The sequence below is a fragment of the Notolepis coatsorum genome, assembly GCF_963971535.1.
Source record: "Notolepis coatsorum genome assembly, chromosome: 1".
Classification (NCBI taxonomy): domain Eukaryota; kingdom Metazoa; phylum Chordata; class Actinopteri; order Aulopiformes; family Paralepididae; genus Notolepis; species Notolepis coatsorum.
The window spans coordinates 279,640,190-279,665,512 of NC_140165.1; the positions used below are offsets into that span (position 1 = coordinate 279,640,190).

Sequence of the window (25,323 nt, forward strand, 5' to 3'; positions counted from 1 at the left end):
GCATTTGATGATCTAATATATGCATTTATGGCTATAGCTCACGTTCTATGAAATACTGCAGAAAATGATAAAAACATATTTATACTCTAGACCGTATTATTGTATGAATGTGTGAATGAAAAAGTTAAACGTTCCTACATCCTGAACGATAGATAATTGATGTTGAATGGGCCATAGTAATGTCAATTTAGCAATACAATTTAAAAAGTTATAGCCCTGCAAAGAAGGTGAACATCTCCATAGACAAATAGAGCTGGCAGAGAGGCTACAAGGATGGATATAAGCTCCGGCAAAGAATGGGTTAAGAACAAAGCTGGTAAAGTTGGCAGCCTAGATAACGAAGGTTATCCTATAACCCTAGTTATATGAGTATAGCGAGCGCCCTGCTCTATTGGAACTGTCCCTTTAATCATATGCTATCATGAAAACGTTCAACCACATGCACGCTCCACACCTGCCTGGCCACGCCCACATCCGCTCACACATAAGCGGGGCCATGGCCATACTACCAGCTCCTTCCCCAGTCTTTCACCGCCGAAACGGAAGACACATGGGGTCCTCAGTTAGTCAGAGCAGAGCGCTCGCTATACTCTTATAACTAGGGTTATAGGATAACCTTCATTATATTTCGTTATAGCTTTGCGCTCTGCTCTATTGGAACACAAGAGTGGAGCAGAGCGGAAAGCCCGACAGATGTACCCGCTGAGGTCCCCTACAACCATCAGAATACCGGGGAGGATCCGGGCTAGTGGTCTGCAAGGGCCTTGAAATTAGGCCCGTGCCCAGCCCAAGCCCATGACGTTCAGGCCCTGCCCGAAAATAAGCCAGACTGTAATGCAACATTTGAAGCCCGAGTGAAAGCCAGAAAAAATATATATATATATTAGACTTAAAGTTATTTTTTATTTGTATTTGTTTTAAATATTCGAAATACGGTTTTATATGAACTTAATAAATAAACAAAAACGAAAATGTCCAATAGGTCTACCTAAATAACAGATAGGTGCATATCGCGCTGAAAACTAATGAAGCATTATAATTATATAGCCAAATATTAAAAAAAATATTTGTTTTAAATATTCGAAACACTGTTTATATATTAACTTAATAAATAAACAAAAACGAAAATGTCCAATAGGTCTACCTAAATAACGCATAACACGCTGAAAACTAACAAGCATTATAGGCCTATATAGCCTGTTTCGCGAATGCCTTCTATTTCCATTTCCCAGCACGTGTGTTACTGAACACGGTGCCTCGTCACAATCAGTCCAAAAACTGCTCGGATGCTACCGTATCCAATGTCGCGAGTACAGAGGTACTGGCAGACACAGACTAAAACATTAATGTCATCATGACACAAAAGTATACAGAAAAGACTCGACCGCAGCAGCCAATTATAATATAAAATAAATCAGGACTCACCACGCTGTTGACGTCAGCAACAAAAATGTCTGGCGTTGAATAACATTAACAAAACTTCGCCAACCAGTTGCTACATCCAAGAACAAATTTAAACGTTCGCCAACTGGCTATATTCCAACTTCAAACAACAATTGAAGTTATTGAACCACTTCGTCTGCTCTTGATTTGTTCACCATCCACCGTTGATGTCCTTCAGCACTGTTCTACTGTCCTCGAATTCTCCCTGCGGTAATTACATCCAAATGTTTCCAAAAATGCAGCTTTCCCAGACGCATTGGGAACATTCAAAAGCTCTCCCTTTCCCTAATTCCATATCTGTTAACTTATCCATCGCGACTCAGAGAGACACGAGGCTCTGACTCTCTGATGACAGCTGGCGCAAAACTGAAACTGAAACCGTATGGTTATCCTATAACCCTAGTTATATGAGTATAGCGAGCGCGCAATAAACAAAAAAAAGAGGGCCCGGCCGAGCCTGAATTATTTATTTAAAAACAAAGCCCTACCCAGCCCAAACCCGTCACAGCCCCCAACATCGCCCTACACAGCCCCCAAAAGTCCCGACCCCGTGGCTAGGCCGTAGCAGCGGGGCGCGGAGGAGGCCCCAGCCCCAGGCCACATCCCGGGGGCCTGGCGAGGTCAACGAGGCCGCGGCATCGAGACCCCACCAGACGGTCACTGGTGACACCACCCCCCACATCGCCAGCGTATCGGATAGGGCCTACAATAGGTGAAGGCCCTTCTCCACCTGGCACGCCGCTCCGAAGCGCTCCAAGGAGGCTTCCCCCCCACAATGACGTGGGGCCAGCTGGCGCACCGGGGAGAGAACCCTCCAAGGAGGTTGATCCCTCAATCCAGGTCGACAGGTCTTAACAAGAGCAGAACTCGCCCGGAGCACTGCGGACTAGGCATAACAAAAAATATTGTTTGTTTCCTGTTGGTTGTCAGTTAAGGCCATGGGTAGGTAGGGAATTTATTTTATTTTATTTTTTATTTTATACTTTCCCACGGCGACTATGGATAGGGAATTTCTTTATTTAATTAAAATGTTCACAACAACATGGATGCATGTACTCTGCCAGCATGTTTAATATCCATAATACCGGTACTAAAGGTTTGACTAAGATTTCTATGAAACTTTATTAAACATTTTTTTTTTTTTTTTTTTTTTTTTTTTTTTAACTCATAAAATATATTGGGTCGCACCTAAATCGGCAGGGTCGGTCGGCAACCGGAAACAAACCATTATTTTTTTTAGGCCCTAGACAGGCGCCTAAGGGGCTTACTGTAAGAACAGTATCCCGGCGGAAGGGGTGTTCGGTATGCCGTGCACCATGTCACAATCTCATGGGGTCACGAACCTCGTGGAGTAGGAGTTAGCCAACTCCGCCAGCGAACCGATTCCACCACGAACCCTGACCCTGCCAATTTATTAATCCCACGGGGTCGAGGTTCAGAGAAAGAGTTTGACACAATTGGCAGACGTCATGAAACATGCGGGGGCAGCCGGGGTCAGACCCGGGCTCAACCGGAGAGTCGACTCTGCTACCAACACACCGGGGAGACAACCACCCCCCTATGTTTATTAACAGAAAATGGTTGCTCCCTTAACCCATCAAGAAAACCCCGGAAACATAACTGCGTGTATACACCGGCTATACAATGCAGTTCAAGGCGTTTCAGGTTTAAAAAGGGTTAACCCAGGCCAACAGGTCAACGAGGGCAAGGCCAGACCTGAGCCTGGACGACCGGGACCTACACAGGGATGCATAGAGGAGTTGACAGAATCAGCCTACCAGCCCCCTCCCATCCCCGGTTTAGCAGGGAGGGAGGGGTGAAATGAATGGAGAAGGACCAACCCACCTAACATTGTGCAGAAAGGTACAACACAGTATGGACCAATGCACACCACTGTTAAGGGCAACTCATAGTGGCATCTACATGACACACACATTCATGACCTCAACCCCTGTGACGTCCGGCCCGCCCTGGCATTTTCCCCCCGGAAAAGCTCAGGGTCCTTCGGGGTACCAGAACTTGTCTGCGCCCCGGCGGACAACGGGTTAAACTGATCCGGTCCGGCGCGACCAAAAGTCCTGTGCCCTTGTCACGCCGCCGCCCCCAGTCCTAAGAGGGGGGTAGGTACGAGTGTCGATCCAAAACATCACAGGAGGCGCCACCAAGACGGTCGGTACGCGAACGCACCGCTCCCGGTGGCCCACCTAACGGGCGTGAAACCCCCCTGCCAATGTTTGATCTACTCCGTCATCCCCCCTGGAGATGTACGCGAGTCCTCGAGTCTAACCTAGTGCACTGGCCCTCGGTAGAGATACAAATAAACCTTGCCAGCCTACCGCATAAAAAGCAGTTTTTATGATGTTGGGCAACCAAGGCTCGCCGGTCCCAAAAAGCGGATTCAATCATTGAAAAACACCCTGGGCCAGCGCTGATCGGTCTCGTAAGACCAAACGCTGATTTATAAAACAGCGTGTAAGCTCGTAAAGAACCCGAGAACAGTGACAGCGAATTTCTAACAAGAAAGAGCCCCACAATGTATCTCCGTGCCGTCTGGGACAAGAAGCAGGAAGCCGGTCTACTGGAGACACAGACACGGGCTCTTATACGACGGAACAAAAAAATTCGTCAATTCTGCTATTTATGTAAGAGGGGAAGACAGAGATTTTCCCAGAGAGACCTCAACGTGAGTAAAACAATTGAAAAAGGTTCATGTAACAATTTGGACTAAGTAGACAAACCGGCCCAATATACACTACTGTTTAGAGAGCAGAGCAGAAGGACCAATAGTACCGACTGCATCGCATCATCTATCCTTTACAATAACATCGGTTTGTAGCACAGGCCCTGTAACTCACGGACATGTCTCTTGGCCAATAAGAAAACGCGCCTGTGACGTCTTCAATGGCCGGGGAAATCCCCTGTCCCACTATCCTAATTTGGTGTGGGAGACAGGGAAATCCCCCTCCTCCCTATGACGAGAGAGAACACCCTCGTCAGGGAGACTGATAGGTAGAAAAGGCACAACCTCTCGGCCAATCAGTTTCGTAAAGGATATAACTATACGGAGGGGGGGGTTTATTTGTCCACCCCCCTCAACCACCTCACTCCAGATACGACGCAATAAAAAAGCAGAGACGTGACACCAGTTGCATAGCGCGCCACATGAAAGCACATACACCTATAGAGTAATAGCTTTACATGCTGCATGCCAACCACAACCGATAACCGGTTTTATCCACGGCTCTGGCTTATGTGCGAAAAACCTGCCACCCGCTATTTTTACCTTCACCCTTAAGCAAAGAAAAAGATCAGACTGAAGAGAGGGACTCAAAAAGTCCTTGGTTCACATGCTACATATGTACAACTCTGTAAGCTAACAATAGCACACCAGTTGCGGACTCAAATGCTATGTTTTACCTAAAACGTATTACATGAAACACACACAACTCGTCATACAATGAAGCCGCCAAGTTCACTTTTACCACGTAAGAAAGAACACTGGCTTAGGCAGAGAGAAAGGACATAAGCCCTTGGCTAAGTGCTAGAACACAGCCTTGTAAGTTATACACAATAGCAACCAAAGCAATTTTAGAAAAAATTTGCACAAAACTCAAGCAAGAACGCGACCCTAGCATTCTTAGCTGCAGGTTTATATTGCACATGTTGCATCCCCAAAAATACAGTGAAGTAAACACACGTTTTGTTAAACAAAAACATTCCCCCTTCAGGAGGGACCTTTTGTGTTATCAACCAAAATCATTTTGGGGGGGGGGGGGGGGAGATTGGGGCATATGCGATAATGAGTCCTACCTGTACCCCGGACGCAGGACGATTGGCAGCAACAATGGTGGTCCCCCTCGTTGACGAGGCCTCTTGCTGGCGGGGCCAGTAGTGGCGACGGCTGGAGTCCTGCTCCGGCGTTTCGCCCACATCCTGCGGCCGGCCGTGGTGCAGGCTGACCACATCCCCTGCCAGAGATGACGCCGAATCAGAGTGTCCAGGGCCCGCTACCTCCCTGCGGCTATCGCTAACAGATAGCAACAAACTAACGGCTAGCTCTTACAGGCCCACCGTTAGCTACCGGCTAACGGCCAGCTACTGTATTCAGGCTAACGGCCAACAACAAGCTAACCGGTAGCTCTTACAGGCCCACCGTTAGCTACTCGCGTAAGGTAGAGAATAGCGATGCAGGCCTGGTCACTCCAGATAGCCGACTGCCCAAAGAAAAAAGGCAGACAACGCTGGCCTCCCTCACAGGACGGCGTTGCCAGAGATACAGTGGCGTCGGCAGCAAAGCCCCCGTTTATGCGGGCCGCTGCCGCCCTAAGCTCGGGGACAAAAAACATGCAAGCTCGCATCCCTCGCGGCGGGAGGCACAACCCACTTTATCTTCTTGATAGGCTGGGGCCAACGTCCAGTGCGGATGGTGGTAGGGCATCTCGCCTCGGAGGTGGGACTCGAACCCAGACTCGGAGTACGAGGCTCCCAGGAAAAACAAAGCACACTCTGCCCGAGAGAAGAGAACTCTGTCTTCGTGGAGCGTCAAACAAGAACTCCCCGCCCCCTCCATGCAATCCCAATTGTCCATCGGACGTTTACAGGCTAATGGTTAGCCACAGGCTAACGGCCAGTTACTGTATCTGTATTGGACGCGATGGAGAGGTAACAGAGGAATCCTCGCCTGGAGCCGACTGTTCTGCGGGGTCGTATGCCTGAGCAGCCGACCCCGCACAACTGACACATCTGTTTAGACCGTCCGGCCCCGCCGCTCACCGCCAATTGACGTGAGCGAGCAGAGGCGGAGAGCCCGCGCCGCAAGACACCACCCACCCAGAGAGACCGTCGGCCAGCCGACGGCCTCTCGCGGCAATAGTATCCAGCTGCACAGCCGGAGAGCAACGCTAGCGGGGGAACTTCCTACCTGACTCTCCTCCGGGCGCCGCTGAGGCTCACCTGCCTGCCACAGACGTGGAGCAGGCAAGCCCCACTATGCCCCGAGGAAGCCTGAATGTGAAGCGCCGGTGGAGGTCAGAATAATCCTCTAGACTCTCCGGTGGTGACGACATTATCCTTTCTTTCTCTCATAAATTAGTGGGAGAGGGAAAAGCAAAAGACAATGCCAACACAGCTCCTATAACTAACTAACTACTTTAAGCTAGAGTTGTTCCGATACCGATACTGGTATCGGAAAAGCCGCCGATACTGGCTAAAATGCTGGTATCGGTATCGGCGAGTACCCTCTAATGCTGCGCTCCGATACCATATGACGTAATTTATCAACAACACTGTGGTCTGTTGAGTAAGCATTATAAAACAAACGTGTGCTTAATCGATTAAAGTGTCAATGCCATTTGTCATTTTAACAGCAGATACTTTCTTAAATGTCATCGTCCCGACAGAGCGGTGTTGACGGCGAGCTCATGGGTTCGCTTGGTGGCTGGTGTTATTAGCATTGAACGGCTAACCGAAAGCTAGCTTTAACATTACCTTGGCTAAAGTTGGGGCTATTCATATAATCCAGCAATAATGGCTGCAGACCTGCAAGCAAAGTACAGCAAGTTGGCAAAGGAGTATTCCAAGTTAAATCACAATGTCACCAGTAACGTTACAGTCTTCTATGGTCTTCCCATATACCGGTAGCTCATGCTAGCTAACGGTAACGTTGTCATTGCACAATTGCACGTCGCGTACACAATTAATGACATGTTGCGGACAGCCATATCGGCGACAATGTTTAGCTTTTAGTGCCAAATGATAAGAGTCTGAGGCGGAGTCTCAAAAGAGAATGTTGAATATTTATTGTGCAAAAATCAAAACAGATCCGACTGCTACTGAACGGAGCCTTGTAGACAGACTGAGTAGGGTATATCTGCAGAGCCAGTGGGTAGCGAGTGCAGCAACGTATAATGTCCGTGTGGATCATTGGAGTAGGGTATATCTGCAGTGCTGAAGCCCCATACTCATTGATTAATGATACTAATACAAATCTATACAATCACCTGTTGTTGAATAAATACCATTACTTTCTAGTTATGACTAAAAAACAGTATATATAAAACAGTATTTGTTAAAAAAAAAAAAAAAAATTATATTTATAAAGAATTTATATAATCGTTTTTTTAGGTATCGGAATCGGATCGGAAAGGAAAAAATGGTATCGGAACATCTCTACTTTAAGCACTGAACTCGAAGAGGTGCTATACACGGACTATACGGTGGTGAAAGTAGGGAAGGAGCTGGTAGTATGGCCAGGGCTCTACGCTAACCTTTTTCCCAAGGAGCACATGTGCTCCTAAATGAAAAAAATGTAGGAGCACACAAAGAAATTTAGGAGCACCCAGTGAAAATATTTCAAGTAACAGTTTTTTTTTTTACATATGTACCTTCACAAAATCATCAAGGGGGGGGGGGGGTCGTTTTAACTCAAAACTGTGATTGTGTTTGCTGAGCATGTTTTACGTCCGGTAAAACACAAAACTGTGATCGTTAGAAAAACACGTTTCAGGTTAGGTAAAATAGACATATAATATACCTTACCTTAGCCAGAAGGTATTCCAAAAAGAATAATTCCAAGTGATCGCATCGCCATCGCGATTACCAGTGTATATGTCTATACACGTTTCGATGGTAAATACGCTCCAGCAACGGAATTTCGAGGTGATTAATCTCTGTTCAAGCAGGAGGAGGAGCCCTTACCAAAAAAAAAAGAAAACGTGTATCCACGCCAATGCAATTCCAGTTCAGACACAGACTATACTGCCACCTGGTGATATTCTATCAGCATTGCAATTCCAACGTATACAAACTAGCCAGGGACGGCTAGAATGATCCGGATGATGATTTAGAACGGGGATCAGAGGAAAAAGATCAAAGGATCTAAAAACGTGTTTACTTGTTATTGGCGCTCAACGATTGTTGGCCAATAACGAGTATACTCGTGATTGGCGCTGAATGTGTTAAAGGAAATTATAAACAAATATAGAGGTCAAAACTCATCAGTTCTTATGTTTTATTGGTGCTTCCAAAGGCTTTGTTCGTGTTAATCATAGAAAGTTGAGTCAAAGAGGGGTGTCTCATATTACATGGTGATAATTCTGTTTTACTGGTATGAACATCAGAATATGCACGTAAAATGGGACAACAGTGTCTCAGCCCCATTTGGGGTTAGCAATGGTATTTTGGAGCATATAATGTATGCAGATGATCTTGTGGTCTTTAGTCTAATGGAAGATAGTCACGCTAGATGCCGCACAAGTGTGTGTGTTTGTGTGGGTTTGTGTGTGTTTTTCTGTGCTGTAATACTGACACTGTCCTCCAGGTATCCACGGAGGCTTCCTGCTGGGGGTGAAGTCGAGCAGTGGCCTGGCCTTCTATGACTGGGAGAACACTGAACTGATCCGCCGCATCGAGATCCAGCCCAAACACGTGAGTCACCTAGCCGAGACCGGCGGCTCCTTGGCTCCATGTTTACTGAACAAGATATAATGAAATGAAAGAAGCTATACATAACATTTTTATGTAGACTAATCAATTTATTATTATATTTTTTTTTACAATACATCCAGAGCTTTTAGAAAGGTGTGGAATAGGCGGTTAGGTGGCCGAGCGGAGATTGCGTTCGTCACCAGCCCCGGAGCTGAGCTGGATTTGCCTGTTCGAATCCAGCTCACAGCTCCGGGGTTGTCACCAGCTTGGCTGGCCGTCTGCACTGATACAATTGGCTGTATCAGAGGGTGGGAGAAGCTGGCGGGGTGGGTCCGGGTCGTTGTAAACAGCGACTCCTACAGTTCGGTCGGGGCGCCTGCTAAGCGCGGATTGGACGTGAGGGGGATAGTGTGGTCCTCCCACACGCTACGCCCTCTCAATGAGAATCCGCGCTGCCAGGTGAAAAGAAGCGGTGATTGGCTGGACGTGTGTCGGAGGAAGCACGTGGTAGCCTCCACTCTCCCAGATGATCTGACTGTGGGGGGTAAGTGCGCAGCGACCAGGAAGGGACTGGGAATTGGCATACGACTAACATTGGGATGGGAGAAAATCGGAGGAAAATGGAGGGGGAAAAAGACAAAAAAAAAAAGAAAAAAGAAAGGTGTGGAATAAAAGCATTGCCCCCCCCCCACAAATGATTGATTAATCATAATTGATTATCATAAAATAATTAAAAGAATGTTTACATGTACCCCCTCCCTACTTCCATGTGGAATGCACCTAATTAGGAAAAATGACATGCTGGTGCTCTAGTGCGACATCTAGTGGTTGAATGTTATCTATAGCAACTTTAAATAGAAGATAAGTGAATTAATTGATTCTAAATAAATGCAGATCGTAGATAATAGGGCCGGGCAATAAATCAATATCAGTTATTATCATATTTCTTTTTTTCACATTTTTTTTTCAAAAATAAACACAACATTGATGACAACAATAATTACAATAATGACAAGACAACAAAATAACAAACTCGTACCCAAAACCTGACAAAAAAAACAAATGCAAAATATACCCAGTCCCCCCCCTCACTAATCTATCACCTAACCCCCCCCCCCCCCCCCCCCCCTTTAGCTCTATCAACCCTGCTCCCCCCCTTCTAATCTCTATCGTTAGCCTCATACGACAGCCGCCCAAGTCATCCTCCAAGACTGTTGGAAATGAGCCTCGGAAGTCAGTCACAAGTCATAAGAGTGAGTTGGGCAAATTGGGATCCTTTAAACTTTAAAGGGGAGATGAAGCAGTGAGCAATGTGATCCTAGTTTGTTTGTTGTGTACCTTGTGTAAGACAGGGTTCTATAATCAAATGTGAAATCTATCTTATTTGTCTGAAAAATCAAATATAATATCCCTGTTTTCAACATGGGCGCCGCCATTTTGTTGCTAACGTCATGGCTGACGTCATGCCGCTGGTTTGGTGTATACACTGCTGGTACACTGCCTATAGTGAATGGGTCAGTCAGTAAATAAAATGTTGCCTACAAAACAACGGGACCGCGGTGGTTCTGTTTGTATTGCTCCTGGCTGTTCAAACTAATTTTACCATGTGAGAGAGAGGAAAGTTGGTTAATTTCCACAAACTACCAGTGAAAAAAACAGTGTTGTTGGCATGTTGGCTCAGGCTGGCTGCACTCAGGCGGCGCGACCAGCCTGTTGGACAGGGAAGGAGGATCTGCAGAGAACACTTCATTGCCTCGGATTATGTTGTTGGGGTGGGATGTTTGTCCAGAAGACCACTAATCAGCTGAAGCCTGATGCGGTTCCCTCGGTCTTCGACAGACAGACCGGCGTTAGCTCTCGGGAGCGATCGCTAGCTAGTTGGCACCAGCCGGCGACCGGCGTTAGCAACCGGGAGCGTCGCGGAGCATTCAGCCTGCTGGCTACCTAGACCCACCCAGCCGAGCGTCGGGAGCTCCAGCAGCTTGTCGATGTGCTAATAGCCTGGAGCCAGCTACCGTTAGCTTGCAGAGGCTCCAGCACACCAACAAGCTGTGTAGCCAGCTACCGTTAGCTTGCAGAGGCTCCAGCACACCGACAAGCTGTGTAGCCAGCTACCGTTAGCTTGCAGAGGCTCCAGCACACCGACAAGCTGTGTAGCCAGCTACCGTTAGCTTGCAGAGGCTCCAGCACACCGACAAGCTGTTTAGCCAGCTACCGTTAGCTTGCAGAGGCTATTAGCACACCGACAAGCTGTGTAGCCAGCAGGCTGAATGCTCCACGACGCTGGTTGAAGTGGATCTAGGTAGCCAGCAGGCTGAATGCTCCGCGACGCTCCCGGTTGCTAACGCCGGTCGCCGGCTGGTGCCAACTAGCTAGCGATCGCTCCCGAGAGCTAACGCCGGTCTGTCTGTCGAAGACCGAGGGAACCGCATCAGGCTTCAGCTGATTAGTGGTCTTCTGGACAAACATCCCACCCCAACAACATAATCCGAGGCAATGAAGTGTTCTCTGCAGATCCTCCTTCCCTGTCCAACAGGCTGGTCGCGCCGCCTGAGTGCAGCCAGCCTGAGCCAACATGCCAACAACACTGTTTTTTTCACTGGTAGTTTGTGGAAATTAACCAACTTTCCTCTCTCTCACATGGTAAAATTAGTTTGAACAGCCAGGAGCAATACAAACAGAACCACCGCGGTCCCGTTGTTTTGTAGGCAACATTTTATTTACTGACTGACCCATTCACTATAGGCAGTGTACCAGCAGTGTATACACCAAACCAGCGGCATGACGTCAGCAACAAAATGGCCACGCCCATAATGCTAAATGCTTCAGAAATGCACACAACAAATCGTTTTTTCTTAGAAACTGCTTATTTTTATAACGTGATTTCTTCTGTGGCTTATCTAAATACTAATGTGATGCTATGAATATGTATTTATCGCACTGCTTCATCTCCACTTTAAAGGACAGTCAGGACAGTCAGGACAGTCAGACCACCCGCATTTCATTGTATACCTGTATGCCGTGACAATTAAAACTCTTGACTTGACTTGACTTGACAGTCAGGACAGTCAGAACACTTGTTACTTTAAAGTTTAAAGTAACAAGTGTTCTGACTGCCGAGGACATAGGCAATAAGCCAGGAAGATGCAGCAGTGTGAGGAGAGCACAGTCAGGCATAAATCTCTACCATAAGGGTTGGCATCACATACTTACAACCTAATCTAATAGTATCCCCCGTTGGAGACATAGGTTCCTAAGTCTGTCCCATCCTTGCTCCCCCTCTATTATCCCTCCATTAGTCCTTAAATATTCGTTATAAAAAATAAAAGCAACACCAGCAGCCTAAAAAAAACACAAAATACTAATATAACCTCGGTACAACAGCATAAGCAAAACATAATTATAACTGTGGCCCACATTAAACATAGGCCAAATGCTAAAACAACAACCGTGAACAGGCCTCTTAGCTGAAACATTGTGGGGAAAGAAAGGCTAGCTTGAATGAGCACATGTAGTCCTGCGCACACAGGGTTAGCTTGATGTGATGGAGCATAATGTAATTCACGCACATGGCCATGTTCAGTTATCTCCCATGGGCAAGTGCAGCACTCCAGCAATTGACCAGCTAGCTTAATTTAACAAAGAAAATAATTAAATAAACATAGGGCCAGCCTAGCCTGTCGAAATAGCAAACCGTGTCATTCCACATACCTGTTGTGTCTATTTGCTCATATGCCCATCTTGAATGTGCACATGTAGCATTTAGCAATTGTCTTGGTTAAACAAACCTAGGTTAGCCTAGCCTGTTACGATAGCACACAGTGTCATTCAACGTAATTGTTCAGCTAGCTGGAGTGTGTACATGTCAGCTAGTTTCACATACTCCTTCGCCATTATTAGCGGCCATATCTGACGGTGTTCTTCTTCCTTCATTTTCACAGAGAGTCTGGCTGGGTATCAACCGGGCCATGACCTCTCGATTTTCCCCTCTCTGAGCTAGCACTTCGGGTGTGAAGTCATCGGAAATGGCCACTTTACAATCACCAAAGCGTAATTGTCCCCTTCTGGAGCGGGCCGACCTCACAATCAGCTTCTTCGTGCATAGACTGTGAAGCCTTGCAACGATGGGTCTAGGCGCCTGGTTTCTGTCAGACCTCGTCGGGCCAGTTCTGTAGTCCGTCTCACACAATGGAGGGGTAGCCAGAACGTCAAGGCCCACAATCTGCTGCAAAACGGCGGGCATGGAGTCCACGAGACGGCTCCCTTCGGACCCCTCCGGGACTCCCACAATACGGATGGTGAAACGTCTCTCACTGCATCTCACAGATCGTAGCTTGCATCCCGGCCATTTCCAACTGCTTATCGGGCAAGGGTTCCTCCAGGCTTAGCAGGGCTGTACAGTGCGACATATATGTCGCACGTGCGACACTGACGTCAGTCTGTGCGATGAATGAATTGACTTCAGTAGCACTGGTGCGATGGCCCGTGGCGCAAGCAAAAAAAAATAAAAAAGTGTGACAGTAAATTGAGTGTACCACGGCGCCACGCTATCCACTTGGTACTTGTAGTCTCGTGCGATTAAAAGCAATGTCCCGTCTCGCGTAGAGTCCATATATCAAAACACCAAATCCCATAATCCCTAGCGAACAATATCCCCGCGAGTTGCGAGCTCAATGTACAGTGACTGGGTGACTTCGACAAGATGAAGTGCTTTTTTAAGGTATTAAATCCAACAAAAGAAGTACAAGATCAAAACCCCAAACGAGCCCGAGAGGGACCACCGTTAATAGAAACGAGACAAAAGGAGAAGATTAACAAGATGTACAGATATAACGCAGAGTGGAAAAATGATTTTCCGTGGGTAATTTTTAATGAGGAAGCGCAGCTATTATTCTTCTGTCACTGGTGCCGGGAGGCTCCGGAAAAGATCCGATCAGAGAATCCCTATGTCGTGGGTAACAATATCCTAAAAAGGGATAACATTAATAAACACAATACGTGCCATCGACACATTCTTGCCCGGGATGCCTTCAACGCTAAACAAAACCCTGAGCGGGCCGGCACCCTATTGCACTCGCTGACTAAACAGGCGACCAGAGCGGATGATGCTGATCTCCGCGAGGTAAAGCTTAAGATGAATGTGGCATATTGCATCGCCAAGGAAGAAATGCTGTTCACTAAATTTAAGCCGCTAATTTTACTCTGTAAAAAGAACGGAGCCGATATAACTCCATCGTATGGCTACTTAAATTCCCCTCCGGGATCAATAAAGTATTAATTATCTATCTATCTATCTATCTATCTATCTATCTATCTATCTATCTATCTATCTATCTATCTATCTATCTATCTATCTATCTATCTATCTATTAACGAGACAATATGCAAATAAGGTAATAATAATAATAATTCATTTTATTTATAAAGCACTTTTCATTCATGCAGAGTTCCTTGTACTTCTGATTAGTGTGTGTGTGTGTGTGTGTGTGTGTGTGTGTGTGTGTGTGTGTGTGTGTGTGTGTGTGTGTGTGTGTGTGTGTGTGTGTGTGTGTGTGTGTGTGTGTGTGTGTGTGTGTGTGTGTGTGTGTGTGTGTGTGTGTGTGTGTGTGTGTGTGTGTGTGTGTGTGTGTGTGTGTGTGTGTGAATAATTATTTATTTATTTGGTTCCACAAATATGTATAGGTGTTTGTATGCATTATATCTATTTGTTATATTGGTTTCTAGGTTGGTTTCTAGCTTTCCCTGTAATCTGAGTCCACACCAGCGCTGCCTGGTCTCAGACTGCTTCATATCGGTTATATGGTTATGTCCTTGTTTTTTTTGTTTTACATTGTGGGCAAATAAAGAAAGAATTTGTCTGAAAGCATTTCTTGTTAAAGTTTGGATTTTGTGTGCCCTGTATGCAAGATTCATGTCCCTTGCCAGTCACATACCTATTTAAGTAATGAACTGCACTACTTGTGGTTGTTTTTAGAGATTTTAGAGACGTTTTATACTCGTGCTACAAGATTTTGGCCTGTGCTACAAAACTATCAACCTCTGTAGCACCAGTGCTATGTGCAAAAAAAGTTAACGTACAGCCCTATTAGTAGTCTCTCTGCCTGTCTGGACGTTTCCTCGGTTAGGGATATTATTTCGGATGAATTAGCCTTGGCCATTGAATTCAGCGATTCCCCTCTCTCCATGACCAAATCAATTGCCGTCCTGATTTCCAACGTAACCTTTCGTCCAAAGTCTGCGAATGGTATCGAGGCTTGTCGTTCAGTTCGACCGAGGGAGAAACGCTAGCAGACTGCTTCGTCTCCCCCCCCCCCCCCGAGCTTCGGGGGGAAAAAATTATCATATACCAGTATATATATATATTTTTTTTTTTGTATCTTATGTTGTGGGACTTGTACAGCACTTTGGTAAACTTTGTTGTTTTTAAATGTGCTCTATAAATAAAGTGGATTGGATTAATGAATTAAGTAGCCCCTTTCGTGACTGTGACGCAGCCAACAAGGTTTCACTCGGCTGCGCTGCTTGGGTGCAGTGGGGCTGCTCTCACAGCCAACGACATGACATTACATAATTATGTTGCAACCTTTGTCTATCAAGCAAACAATTATATTTAATTTATAATTTATAATTATATCAGACAATGCACCTACAAAAGCAGATGATTACAATTAAATTAGCCAACTTGGTAACACATTAGTCATAGCAGCATAGGCATAGCCTTATTAATGTTTTGTGTGGCGTCGCCGTCGTGTACAACGATACTTACGTTTTTAGGTGATTTGACAAAGTTGTTGTAGAGTTGTGATATGCCAAAAAAATTATAATTTGTTTTTTATTTATTTATTTTTAAACTTCGATTTTTTTTATGTTCGAAGCTTGTGCCATCGAACAAAGCTTCGAAGCTTTGAAGTATTTAAGACAGCCCTAGTTGCCATATCCAATGCTCAAAAACGTGTATACTCGACATATCTAACAAAATACTGTAAAAAAAAAAAATAAAGACTAATGGGTAAAAGTGTGATAAAACAATGTACTTTGGGGAGCTCAGAAGAAACACGTCCTCACCCTATGCCGCCTGGCCACGCCCCCAGTTATTATCATTGTTACGTTTACCACAATAACAATGATAGAATTGTGTGTTTTTTTTTTTATATACAGTCAATAGTGCTCAACCTCCTTATCTTACAAAGTTATTTCAAAATACATTTATATTTAAACCCGAACAAGGACATTTAATGAAACACTCAAGGTACAAATTTGCTGAGAAGAAAAAAGGAATATATTTTTCACGTCTATTGTTACATATTGTTACATATTCCAGTGTCATTTGACTGTTGTCTTTTGACCAAACCTGTTGTGTTTTGACCAAACCTGTTGTGTTTTAACCAAACCTGTTGTCTTTTGACCAAACCTGTTGTGTTTTGACCATGCCGTCATTGTCCTCTCCTCAGATCTTCTGGTCAGACTCAGGGGAGCTGGTGTGCATCGCCACAGAGGAGTCCTTCTTTGTGTTGCGCTACATGTCAGATAAAGTAGCAGCCGCTCAGGAAACCAAGGAGGGAGTGACTGAGGACGGGGTCGAGGACGCCTTCGAGGTCAGAACAAGTGCATGAAACTTCACGTTTTCCACGAGCTCTGAGTTCTATTTTTAGAACAGAAAGGACTGAAGACTTTCCACACACGGTCAACATTTGCCAGTGATTTATTTTGCACATAATCTCAATGATCTCAATGAAATGATAATAATGAAAAGATGGCAGCTAGGGGTGGGACTCACCAGAGGCCTTGCGATACGATACTGTCACGATACTTGAGTCACACTACGATAGTATTGCCATACTAAATATATTGCGATATGCTGAGTATTGTGATATTAATATTGCGATATATTGCGATTTATTACCTTTTTTCAACTGCAAAGTAAAACTTTGTCGACATGTTTTATCTAATAAAATGAAGTTCAGTCTGTTCATCTCACTTCAATCATTTTTATTGCAGAACATGGTATTTTCTCAAGCAGACAGATGTAAACCCTGTAATCTGTGTTGCTTGTACCTGACAAACTGAACTGTTTGTGTTACAGTCATATTCCAACTTAACTGAATGCACACATGTGTGTGGACTACTGTACTATTACAGGTATTGAAATTAACAATGCAACTTCCCTATAAAAAAAAATAATAATACAAATTACTTAAATTTTTTATGAATAATTAAATATCGATACTTGGCGTCCCTGTATCGATACAGTATCGCCACGCAAATATCGCGATACTACTACGTATAGATTTTTTACCCCACCCCTAATAGCAGCCCCTATAAGACAAGCTATTGCTATTCTTTCATCTACATAATTTCATGGAGCTGTAATGAACACAACACAAGGATTCAATGTCCCAGATGACATCATCTAGTGGCCATATTCAAACGTATTCACTTTGAATAACTTTCAACTATTAGAGCTTTTTGATGTGTGTGAGATTATGTGCAAAATAAATCAGCATTGTCTTTTGGTGAAGTGCCCCTTTAAAACCGCACTCCATGATCACTGATTGGGCCTTCACTTTCAGGTCCTGATGGGAATGACATGACATGTTTATTTATTTCACTTGGAATGCATTGATACTAACACCAAGATAAAACAGCTCTGCCCCCTAGTGGCAGCTCACTGGAAATGAGCTTTGCATCCTTGTTGTCCAATAACTCGATAGCATATAAATAACTATAACTATGCTGTTCAGTCAATTGAATGGATGGGATTGGCTCTCAGTTTATGCTGATAGATAAAATGTAGAACTCAGATTTAGCTTTCAACTCGCTGCACTCATCATCCCTATCTCCCCTTCTCTGCTTTTCCTGTATTCCTCCCTCTCTCCCTCCCTCTCTCCCTCCTCTCATCCCTCTCCCCTCACCCTCCTCCCTCTCCCCTCGCCCTTCCTCTCTCCCCCCTCTCTCCCTCACCCTCCTCGCCCTTCTTCCTCCTCTCCTCCCTCTCCCCTCCCTCGCCCTTCCTCCTCCACTCCTCCCTTTGTCCTTATCACCTCACCCTCTCCCCTCCCTCTCTCCTCCTCCCAGGTGCAAGGGGAGATCCAGGAGGTGGTAAAGACAGGAGTGTGGGTGGGAGACTGCTTCATCTACACCAGCTCTGTCAACAGACTCAACTACTACGTTGGTGGAGAAATTGTCACCGTTGCCCACATGGACAGGTTGCTGACACACACACACACTTTACTCATCTCATCTCAGTTATTACATTTTCATTGTTTTGCCGTAATATAGTTACTTGGGCGAGGCGGGCCGTGCTCCCTAGCAGTGGCAGGGGAAATACTGTACTGACAACATTGTCTCGTCTGCTATAGGACCATGTACCTGCTTGGCTACATCCCCAAGGACGACCGTCTGTACCTGGGCGACAAGGAGCTGACCATCGTCAGCTACTCCCTGCTGGTGTCCGTCCTGGAGTACCAGACCGCCGTCATGAGGAGGGACTTCGGTATGGCCGACAAGGTCCTACCAACAATACCCAAGGAGCAGAGGACCCGGGTGGCCCACTTCCTGGAGAAACAGGTACGGGGATGGACATTGGACTAAGCCCACTTGGTAGCCCATGGCTAGTGCTTTTCAGACCCCTCCTCGGTAGACTTGAAGGAGGACAAGTTGGTCTTGGATGGAGGTGGTAAATAAATTGACACACTGGGCTCCATCGATTCAGGAAGTGGATTTCTTCTAAAATGAACATGAAAAGGTTGTTCTGTCCAACTTGTAAAAGTTGAGAACGAATGCTCTATCACGCATTTGAATGCTCAACGAATGTCCTTAGAAAAAAATAAGTAATTCAAGTAAAACAAATGTTTTATCACTTTTTGTTTGTTCTGCTGTTTTTAACCCACAGTGTAAAGGTTCTTTGAGTACTGTGAAAAGCACTATATTAATTATTAATGCATCATTAGCAAATCCAGAGTTTTATATTGTAATGTGATTCCCGTGCAAATGCACACGTGTGTAACTGTCTTCTCTTCCCCTGTGTTGTTGTGTAGGGCTTCAGACAGCAGGCTCTCGCTGTGTCTACTGACTCGGAACACAGGTTTGAGTTGGCTCTGCAGCTGGGAGAGCTCAAGATAGCCCACCAGCTGGCCTTGGAGGCTGAGGTCAGAACCCCCCCCCACACACACACACACACACACACACACGTTTGAATGCTATAAGTGAATCTGTTCCACACCCTTATTGTTTCAACTTTGAAGAATGGCATGATGCTTAACACATCCAGTGCCGTTCACGAGAGGTTGCTGTGGGCCGTGCGCTTTAATGAATGGGGATACATGCCGGTGTTTGCAGTGCTAAAACTATATTAAATATCATAGCTATGGATATAAAACTATTGCCCATTTGACAGCGAGTATCTATCGTTCAATTTGTGAAAAAGAAATATTTTTTTCATCCATACATTCCCGTTTTGTACCGTGGTGAATATGAGTATAGTTTTAGAGTAATTCTGTGTAATCCCAGGAAACGCCGCTAAGCAGCGTTTAGTGCATTTCACTATAAACCGTGCCATTCCTCGCGTGGATCAACAATCAATCTGAAATCAACGCTATATCAACGCATTTTCAGCTTTTTTGGTCAACGCAGGACCTTTTGGCCACGCAGGACCGACAGAGGCGAGAGGGTGAAACGGGAGGAGAAGAGGGGAAGCCATGCGGCATATGGCCACCGGGTCGGGGAATCGAACCCGGGGTGACCGCTTCGCGACTTAGCGCGCTATGTGGTGTGCTACTGGAGCGCCCTAAATCAACACTATATTATCGGTATTATGTTTCATCATGCATGCATGAAAGGGTGGGGGGGGGGGGGGGGGGGGTTCTATGCTTCGATCGTCACCAACGACATACGTTGTGGAGTAACGTTACAATAACACTTTCGGATCACAACGAAGGCATGTTATCAAGATTGATATCATATAGCCCTTACCTTGAATAGGATGTACTGCAAAAAGAATATTCCAATTATCTGATCGCCATTCCAAGTATTGATGTCCATCGTGTCGCCAACATAATCCATCACAAAACACGGATCGGCGGTGCTTGATTCTCCCCAATCCATGTGTTATAAACGTTGAAAACCCGGACCGGAGTTTTTAGATCGACGTACAGGCTGAGCCAGAGAGATTCCAAGGATGTGCAATACCGGCCGCAAGGCGTTAGGTGGCGGTATTGGACGTTTGCGATCTCAGACCCATTCAGGACAGCCTGCACAGGCTGCCTCGTGGATTATGAATGGAAATAGCGAATAAAAGAAATAACGACCCAGAAATGAGAATCTTCGTATCTGGCACTGAACCGTTGGGCCACAGAAATGAGAATTCTCATGAACGGCACTGGATGTGTTAAAGAAATGTAGTGGCTTGATAAGATAACATTTCAACTAGCTGCAAATAAATTAAATGATTTTCAATCATCATTGTGTTTTCCCTTTAAATCCCTATGAGTACAAACATTAGTATGACACTGATGATGGGCATAATTTTTCAACATGCAGCCCTAATGATGCTAATCTTCTTGCTATTCTCTCTCATCTCTCCCATGCCTTGTCACCTCCGTGCCTTGTCACCTCCACACCATGGCCCATCCACGCCTTGTCACCTCTGCGCCTTGTCACCTCCACACCATGGCCCATCCACGCCTTGTCACCTCCACGCCTTGGCCCACCCATGCCTTGGCACCGCGGCCCTCCAGTCAGAGCAGAAATGGAAGCAGCTGGCAGAGCTGGCCACCACCAAGTGCCAGTTTGGCCTGGCCCAGGAGTGTCTACATCACGCCCAGGACTACGGAGGGCTACTGCTGCTGGCCACTGCCTCGGGCAACGCCGACATGGTGGGCAAACTTGCCGAAGGGGCGGAGCGAGATGGCAAGACCAACGTGGCCTTCCTCACCTACTTCCTCCAGGGGAGGTGAGTGTTGTCGGGAGGGAGGGAAGGAGAGCGGGAGGGAAGGAGAGGGGGTGGGGGGGGAAGGAGAGAGGGTGGGAGGGAGAGGTAGGTAGATGTATGTAGGTAAGAGAGGGAGTGGTATTTCTCTGCTCATAATATCAAGGCAGTTATGTTCTTTTGAATATCAGGTGGCACCCAAATGTATTTGTTTGTTTGTTTGTTTTTTAGAAAATCCCCTTACACAGGTTAATGCACTGGAATAATGTGGTCAAGTCAGAGCAGGCGAGATGGAAACCCCTTTCATTCAAACCCTCACCCCTCAGCCCTCCCATCAAGTGAACACTTGGTGAGGCCTTAAGGCCTTGTCCTTATGAGGGTAACCTTGTGTGAGGGAGTAGGGGGTGCTGCAGCAAGCTGAATTGAGACTTAAGCACGCCTTGAAAGAGCCCTGACTGCGATTCTAGCATCTTGGCAGATATCTCTACAAATGTAGAACATCTTTAAAAGCCACATTTAGCTCCACTTCAAACTGCAGTACCTGGTCCTCGCCAGGGGTGCCTTGAGATAATAAAAAAAAAAAAAAAAAAAAATTATTCTTTTTGGATTACAGAAAATTATCACTAAAGTGCTATCTGTTGCAGCTGTACTGTTTTCCATGAAAATACCATATTTGGATAAGTTTGACCATTTCTGAAAATCATTATTTAATAAAACACAGAAAAGGATTACCAAGTTACTCTGGATAAAAAAAAACTTTACAGACAACATTGAGACAAAGCTTCCTGACACATCTCCATCCAAACTCTTGGAAGAACTCATTGAAATCTCATCTGATACCACCTGGAGAGCTAGTTTCCAAGTGTGGTGCTGAGTACCAAGTAATTCATGATGCAGCAGTTACGGTGTTGATACCATTCAGCACCACATATCTGTGTGACGCTGGCTTTTCATCCATGACAGCTCTGAAAACAAAATGTAGGGCCAAGTTGAGCCTTGGGGATGACATGCATGTTGCCTTGTCAAAGATCTCCCCACGTATTGACCGTATTATTAGCCAGCAGCAGCAGACCTCGCATTGAGCTAGAAATGTCCACTGAGTGAACGAGTGCTTATTTTCTGTATTTATTTATATTTTTTGAGAAATGGTAACTTGGTGATCCTTTTCTGTATTTAAAAAAAAATACATGATTTTCTGTTTTTGAGAAATGGTCACACTTATCCAAATATGCTATTTTTATGGAAAAGTGTGCAGCTGCAACAGATAGCACTTTAGTGATAATTTTCTGTAATTTTATTTAAAGAAATATGCTATTTGATTTACTACTACAAGCAGTGTAATGTCAACAGTACTAAGCCATTTAGACCTGAAACACCTGTTAATAATGCATTACTGTATATAGCCTGCATATACACACAAATGTGTTTCCCGGGTTCTTAAATAAACATTATTTTGAAAGCAAGCACTTTTGTCATCATTGTAGCAAAAAAGACAGGACCGGAAAAGTATTTATCGTATGTAGGGGTGCCCTGGAATATTTTATTGAACACAGGGGTGCCTTGGCAGCAGAAAGGTTGAGAACCCCTGGTGTACACGACATTAAAACACATTTAGCTCCACTTCAAGCTGCAGTACATTACAAGTGTACACAACATTAAAACACATTTAGCTCCACTTCAAGCTGCAGTACATTATACGTGTAGTGTACGTGACATTAAAACACATTTAGCTAAACTTCAAGCTGCAGTACATTATACGTGTATGCAACATTAAAACACATCAGCTCCACTTCAAGCTGCAGTACATTATACATGTACGGTGTACACAACATTAAAACACATCAGCTCCACTTCAAGCTGCAGTACATTACAAGTGTACGCGACATTAAAACACATTCAGCTCCACTTCAAGCTGCAGTACATTATACGTGTATGCGATATTAAAGCACATTTTACTTTTGGTCTGTTGTTGCCACCATCTTTATTTAAAGTAGGCATATTTTAGTCCTTTTCAACAAGTTAATATAGGTCTTTGATGTCCCCTAAATATAAAAAAAATTCTAGCAGCCTCTAGCAACTTCTCTGTTTCAGTCCTGTTCTCTTTTATCGTACAGATACGATAATTATCGTACATCTAGCAGTGGTGCGCGAGCATGTACTGTTGAATTAAATTCAGATCCAACTTTCAGACTAGAGGTTGCAGATCAAATATTTGTTTCAAGATCCAGCAATAGCATAGCAATCTTTTAGGTTCAACCTTAGGTAGAGAAGAGAGGATTTACGTGCCATCTTGTGCACGCAAATCTTTCAAGATATCTTCACACGCGCACGTTATTAACTAAGCAATTGTGGCTGCAATTGTGAATGGCTTGTTTCAAGAGGGAGGGTTCTTTACTTTTATAAACTGCACAATGGCACTTATAAAGGCACAATGCACATAATCTTAACATTTCCTCAGTGTTGGGACAACCCCTCATTCTGTAAAAACAATGCTAAACACAGGAAAGGGCCATTATCACAATAGGTCCCCTTTAAAAAAATAAATAAACAAAGACAATAAAAATACACATCCTACTGCATTACATAGTGGGTCTATTTGGAGCTGAAGTGAACAGATTTGATCACTTGCTTCAGCTGCTCCCTCAAGGTGTCATGTAGTGAAGAGTTGGGCCAAACATTATCAGGCCAAGCGGTATCTTATCAGGCCAAACGTTATCAGGCCAAGCGTTATCAGGCCAAGCGTTATCTTATCAGGCCAAGCGGTATCAGGCCAAGCGTTATCTTATCAGGCCAAGCGTTATCAGGCCAAGCGTTCTATTTTCCAATAGAAATGTGTTTCTGTTGAGACTGGCAAGATCAGCAACTCTTGTCATCCACCCAGTAAAATGTTGCCTGTGAAAGTAACTGTGTTGAGGAGGGACTTTGCGGAGGTCTGCACTTGACTACATTCTTCTACAGTAGTTGTGCTATTGTATCAGTTTGGGAAATCAAACTACAATCGAGAATACAATGTATGGGAATCACTAGTACCGTATTTGAACACAGATTTCAATGAACAGTGCCATTGGCCTACATTTTTGACAGGTTATTTGATCAGCAAGTTGTGTTTTTTGTTTTATTCTGTGTTTGCACAGACTGGACAAATGTCTGGACCTCCTGATCAAAACCAACCGTTTGCCAGAGGCTGCCTTCCTGGCAAGAACATACCTGCCAAGCCATGTATCAAGGTACTATAGTAGCTGTCTACATGGATTATAATGAAATGTTTAATATGTACCGCATGACTTACATTCAAATGTCAGGCTGGTGTATTTATCTGGGAAGCTTTTAGATTCTGCTTATTGCCCCTGACCTTGCAGATGTGGGGGCAATATTTGGTTAAGGTGGACACTTTTGCCCTTTGCCCATGTTTATTCCCTATACTGTGTCAAAATACTTCCCAAAGGTCAGTGAATACCACGATCACAACACCAGAGGGAGCTCCACAAATCATGTTAAACCCAGATTCGGCTCAAACAAGGGACTAAACACGTTTCGCAATTATGCCACATCAATGTGGAACGCCCTACCCAAAGCTGTAAAGGAATGTGAATCACTACCGACTTTCAAAACCACTCTCAAAGAACACCTACGGGAGACGGCAATTCGAAACTGGCCCCTGTAAATGTCCTAACCCAACCCCCCTCCAATGTACAGTAAATGACCAAGTATGGTTTTGTCAATATTCCAATGTACAGTTTTGCTTGTACAGTGTTCCCCACCCACCCCTCCTACCCAACCCCCCCACCCCACCCACCGAACCACCTCCAATGTACAGACCCCACCTACCCAACCTCCTCCAATGTACAGTTTTTACGTCAAATGTATATACTCTCTTTTCTGGACTATTTTTCTTTATCACAAACGGTACTGTATTTGCAAATCTGGTATGTCATAAATGTATAGATGTAGTAGTACTGTCTATCTGTATGTCATGTATGTCATATATGTCCTGATGAATTGAAAATGGGGGACCCGGATGTAAACAAGACGAAAGTCTTTCTCTGGTCTGCATCCCCTTAACAATTGTGTGTATTGAGCTGTACTGTATTGTACCCATTCTGCAATCTGTTAATAAAGTTTTCAATCAATCAATCAATCAACCGCATATACATTATGTAAGGGATAATGTATAGCTACGAGGTCATTGTCGCAAAATAATTGACCGACACGGAGTTTAGAATACCGAGGCGCCTCGCCGAGGTGTTCTAAACGTCAGTGAAGGTCAATTATTTTGCGACAATGACCGAGTATAGGCTATACATTATCCCGCTTATTACATGGCTAACTTACTAACAATATACCAAATTCATTTTACACCATCGACAAGACGAGATCAAATGCAGACGCAGTTCTGTTCTGTCGCTCCGCGCTGTCATCGCCGGCAGGTGTGTCTGATTGGCTGCACTGATGCAGTGTGTGTCAGTGGGCTTGATTGCTACAGCGACGAACAGCGGTCATTATTGCTCGGCAGAGGTCCGTTATCGAGT

At 44.9% G+C, this 25,323-nt stretch overlaps 1 protein-coding gene across 1 annotated transcript in view; it reads left to right on the top strand.

Annotated features, from left to right (window-relative positions):
- The window catches only part of LOC311241135 (coatomer subunit beta'-like), an 89,540-nt gene that overhangs the window by 51,517 nt on the left and 12,700 nt on the right, over window positions 1–25,323 (top strand). Inside the window, exons 12-18 of the mRNA XM_084329849.1 lie at window positions 8,762–8,868; window positions 16,320–16,463; window positions 17,944–18,074; window positions 18,228–18,435; window positions 18,906–19,016; window positions 20,604–20,818; window positions 23,929–24,021. Coding sequence (XP_084185975.1) covers window positions 8,762–8,868; window positions 16,320–16,463; window positions 17,944–18,074; window positions 18,228–18,435; window positions 18,906–19,016; window positions 20,604–20,818; window positions 23,929–24,021 — 1,009 coding nt within the window. The remainder of the gene's footprint in view (window positions 1–8,761; window positions 8,869–16,319; window positions 16,464–17,943; window positions 18,075–18,227; window positions 18,436–18,905; window positions 19,017–20,603; window positions 20,819–23,928; window positions 24,022–25,323) is intronic.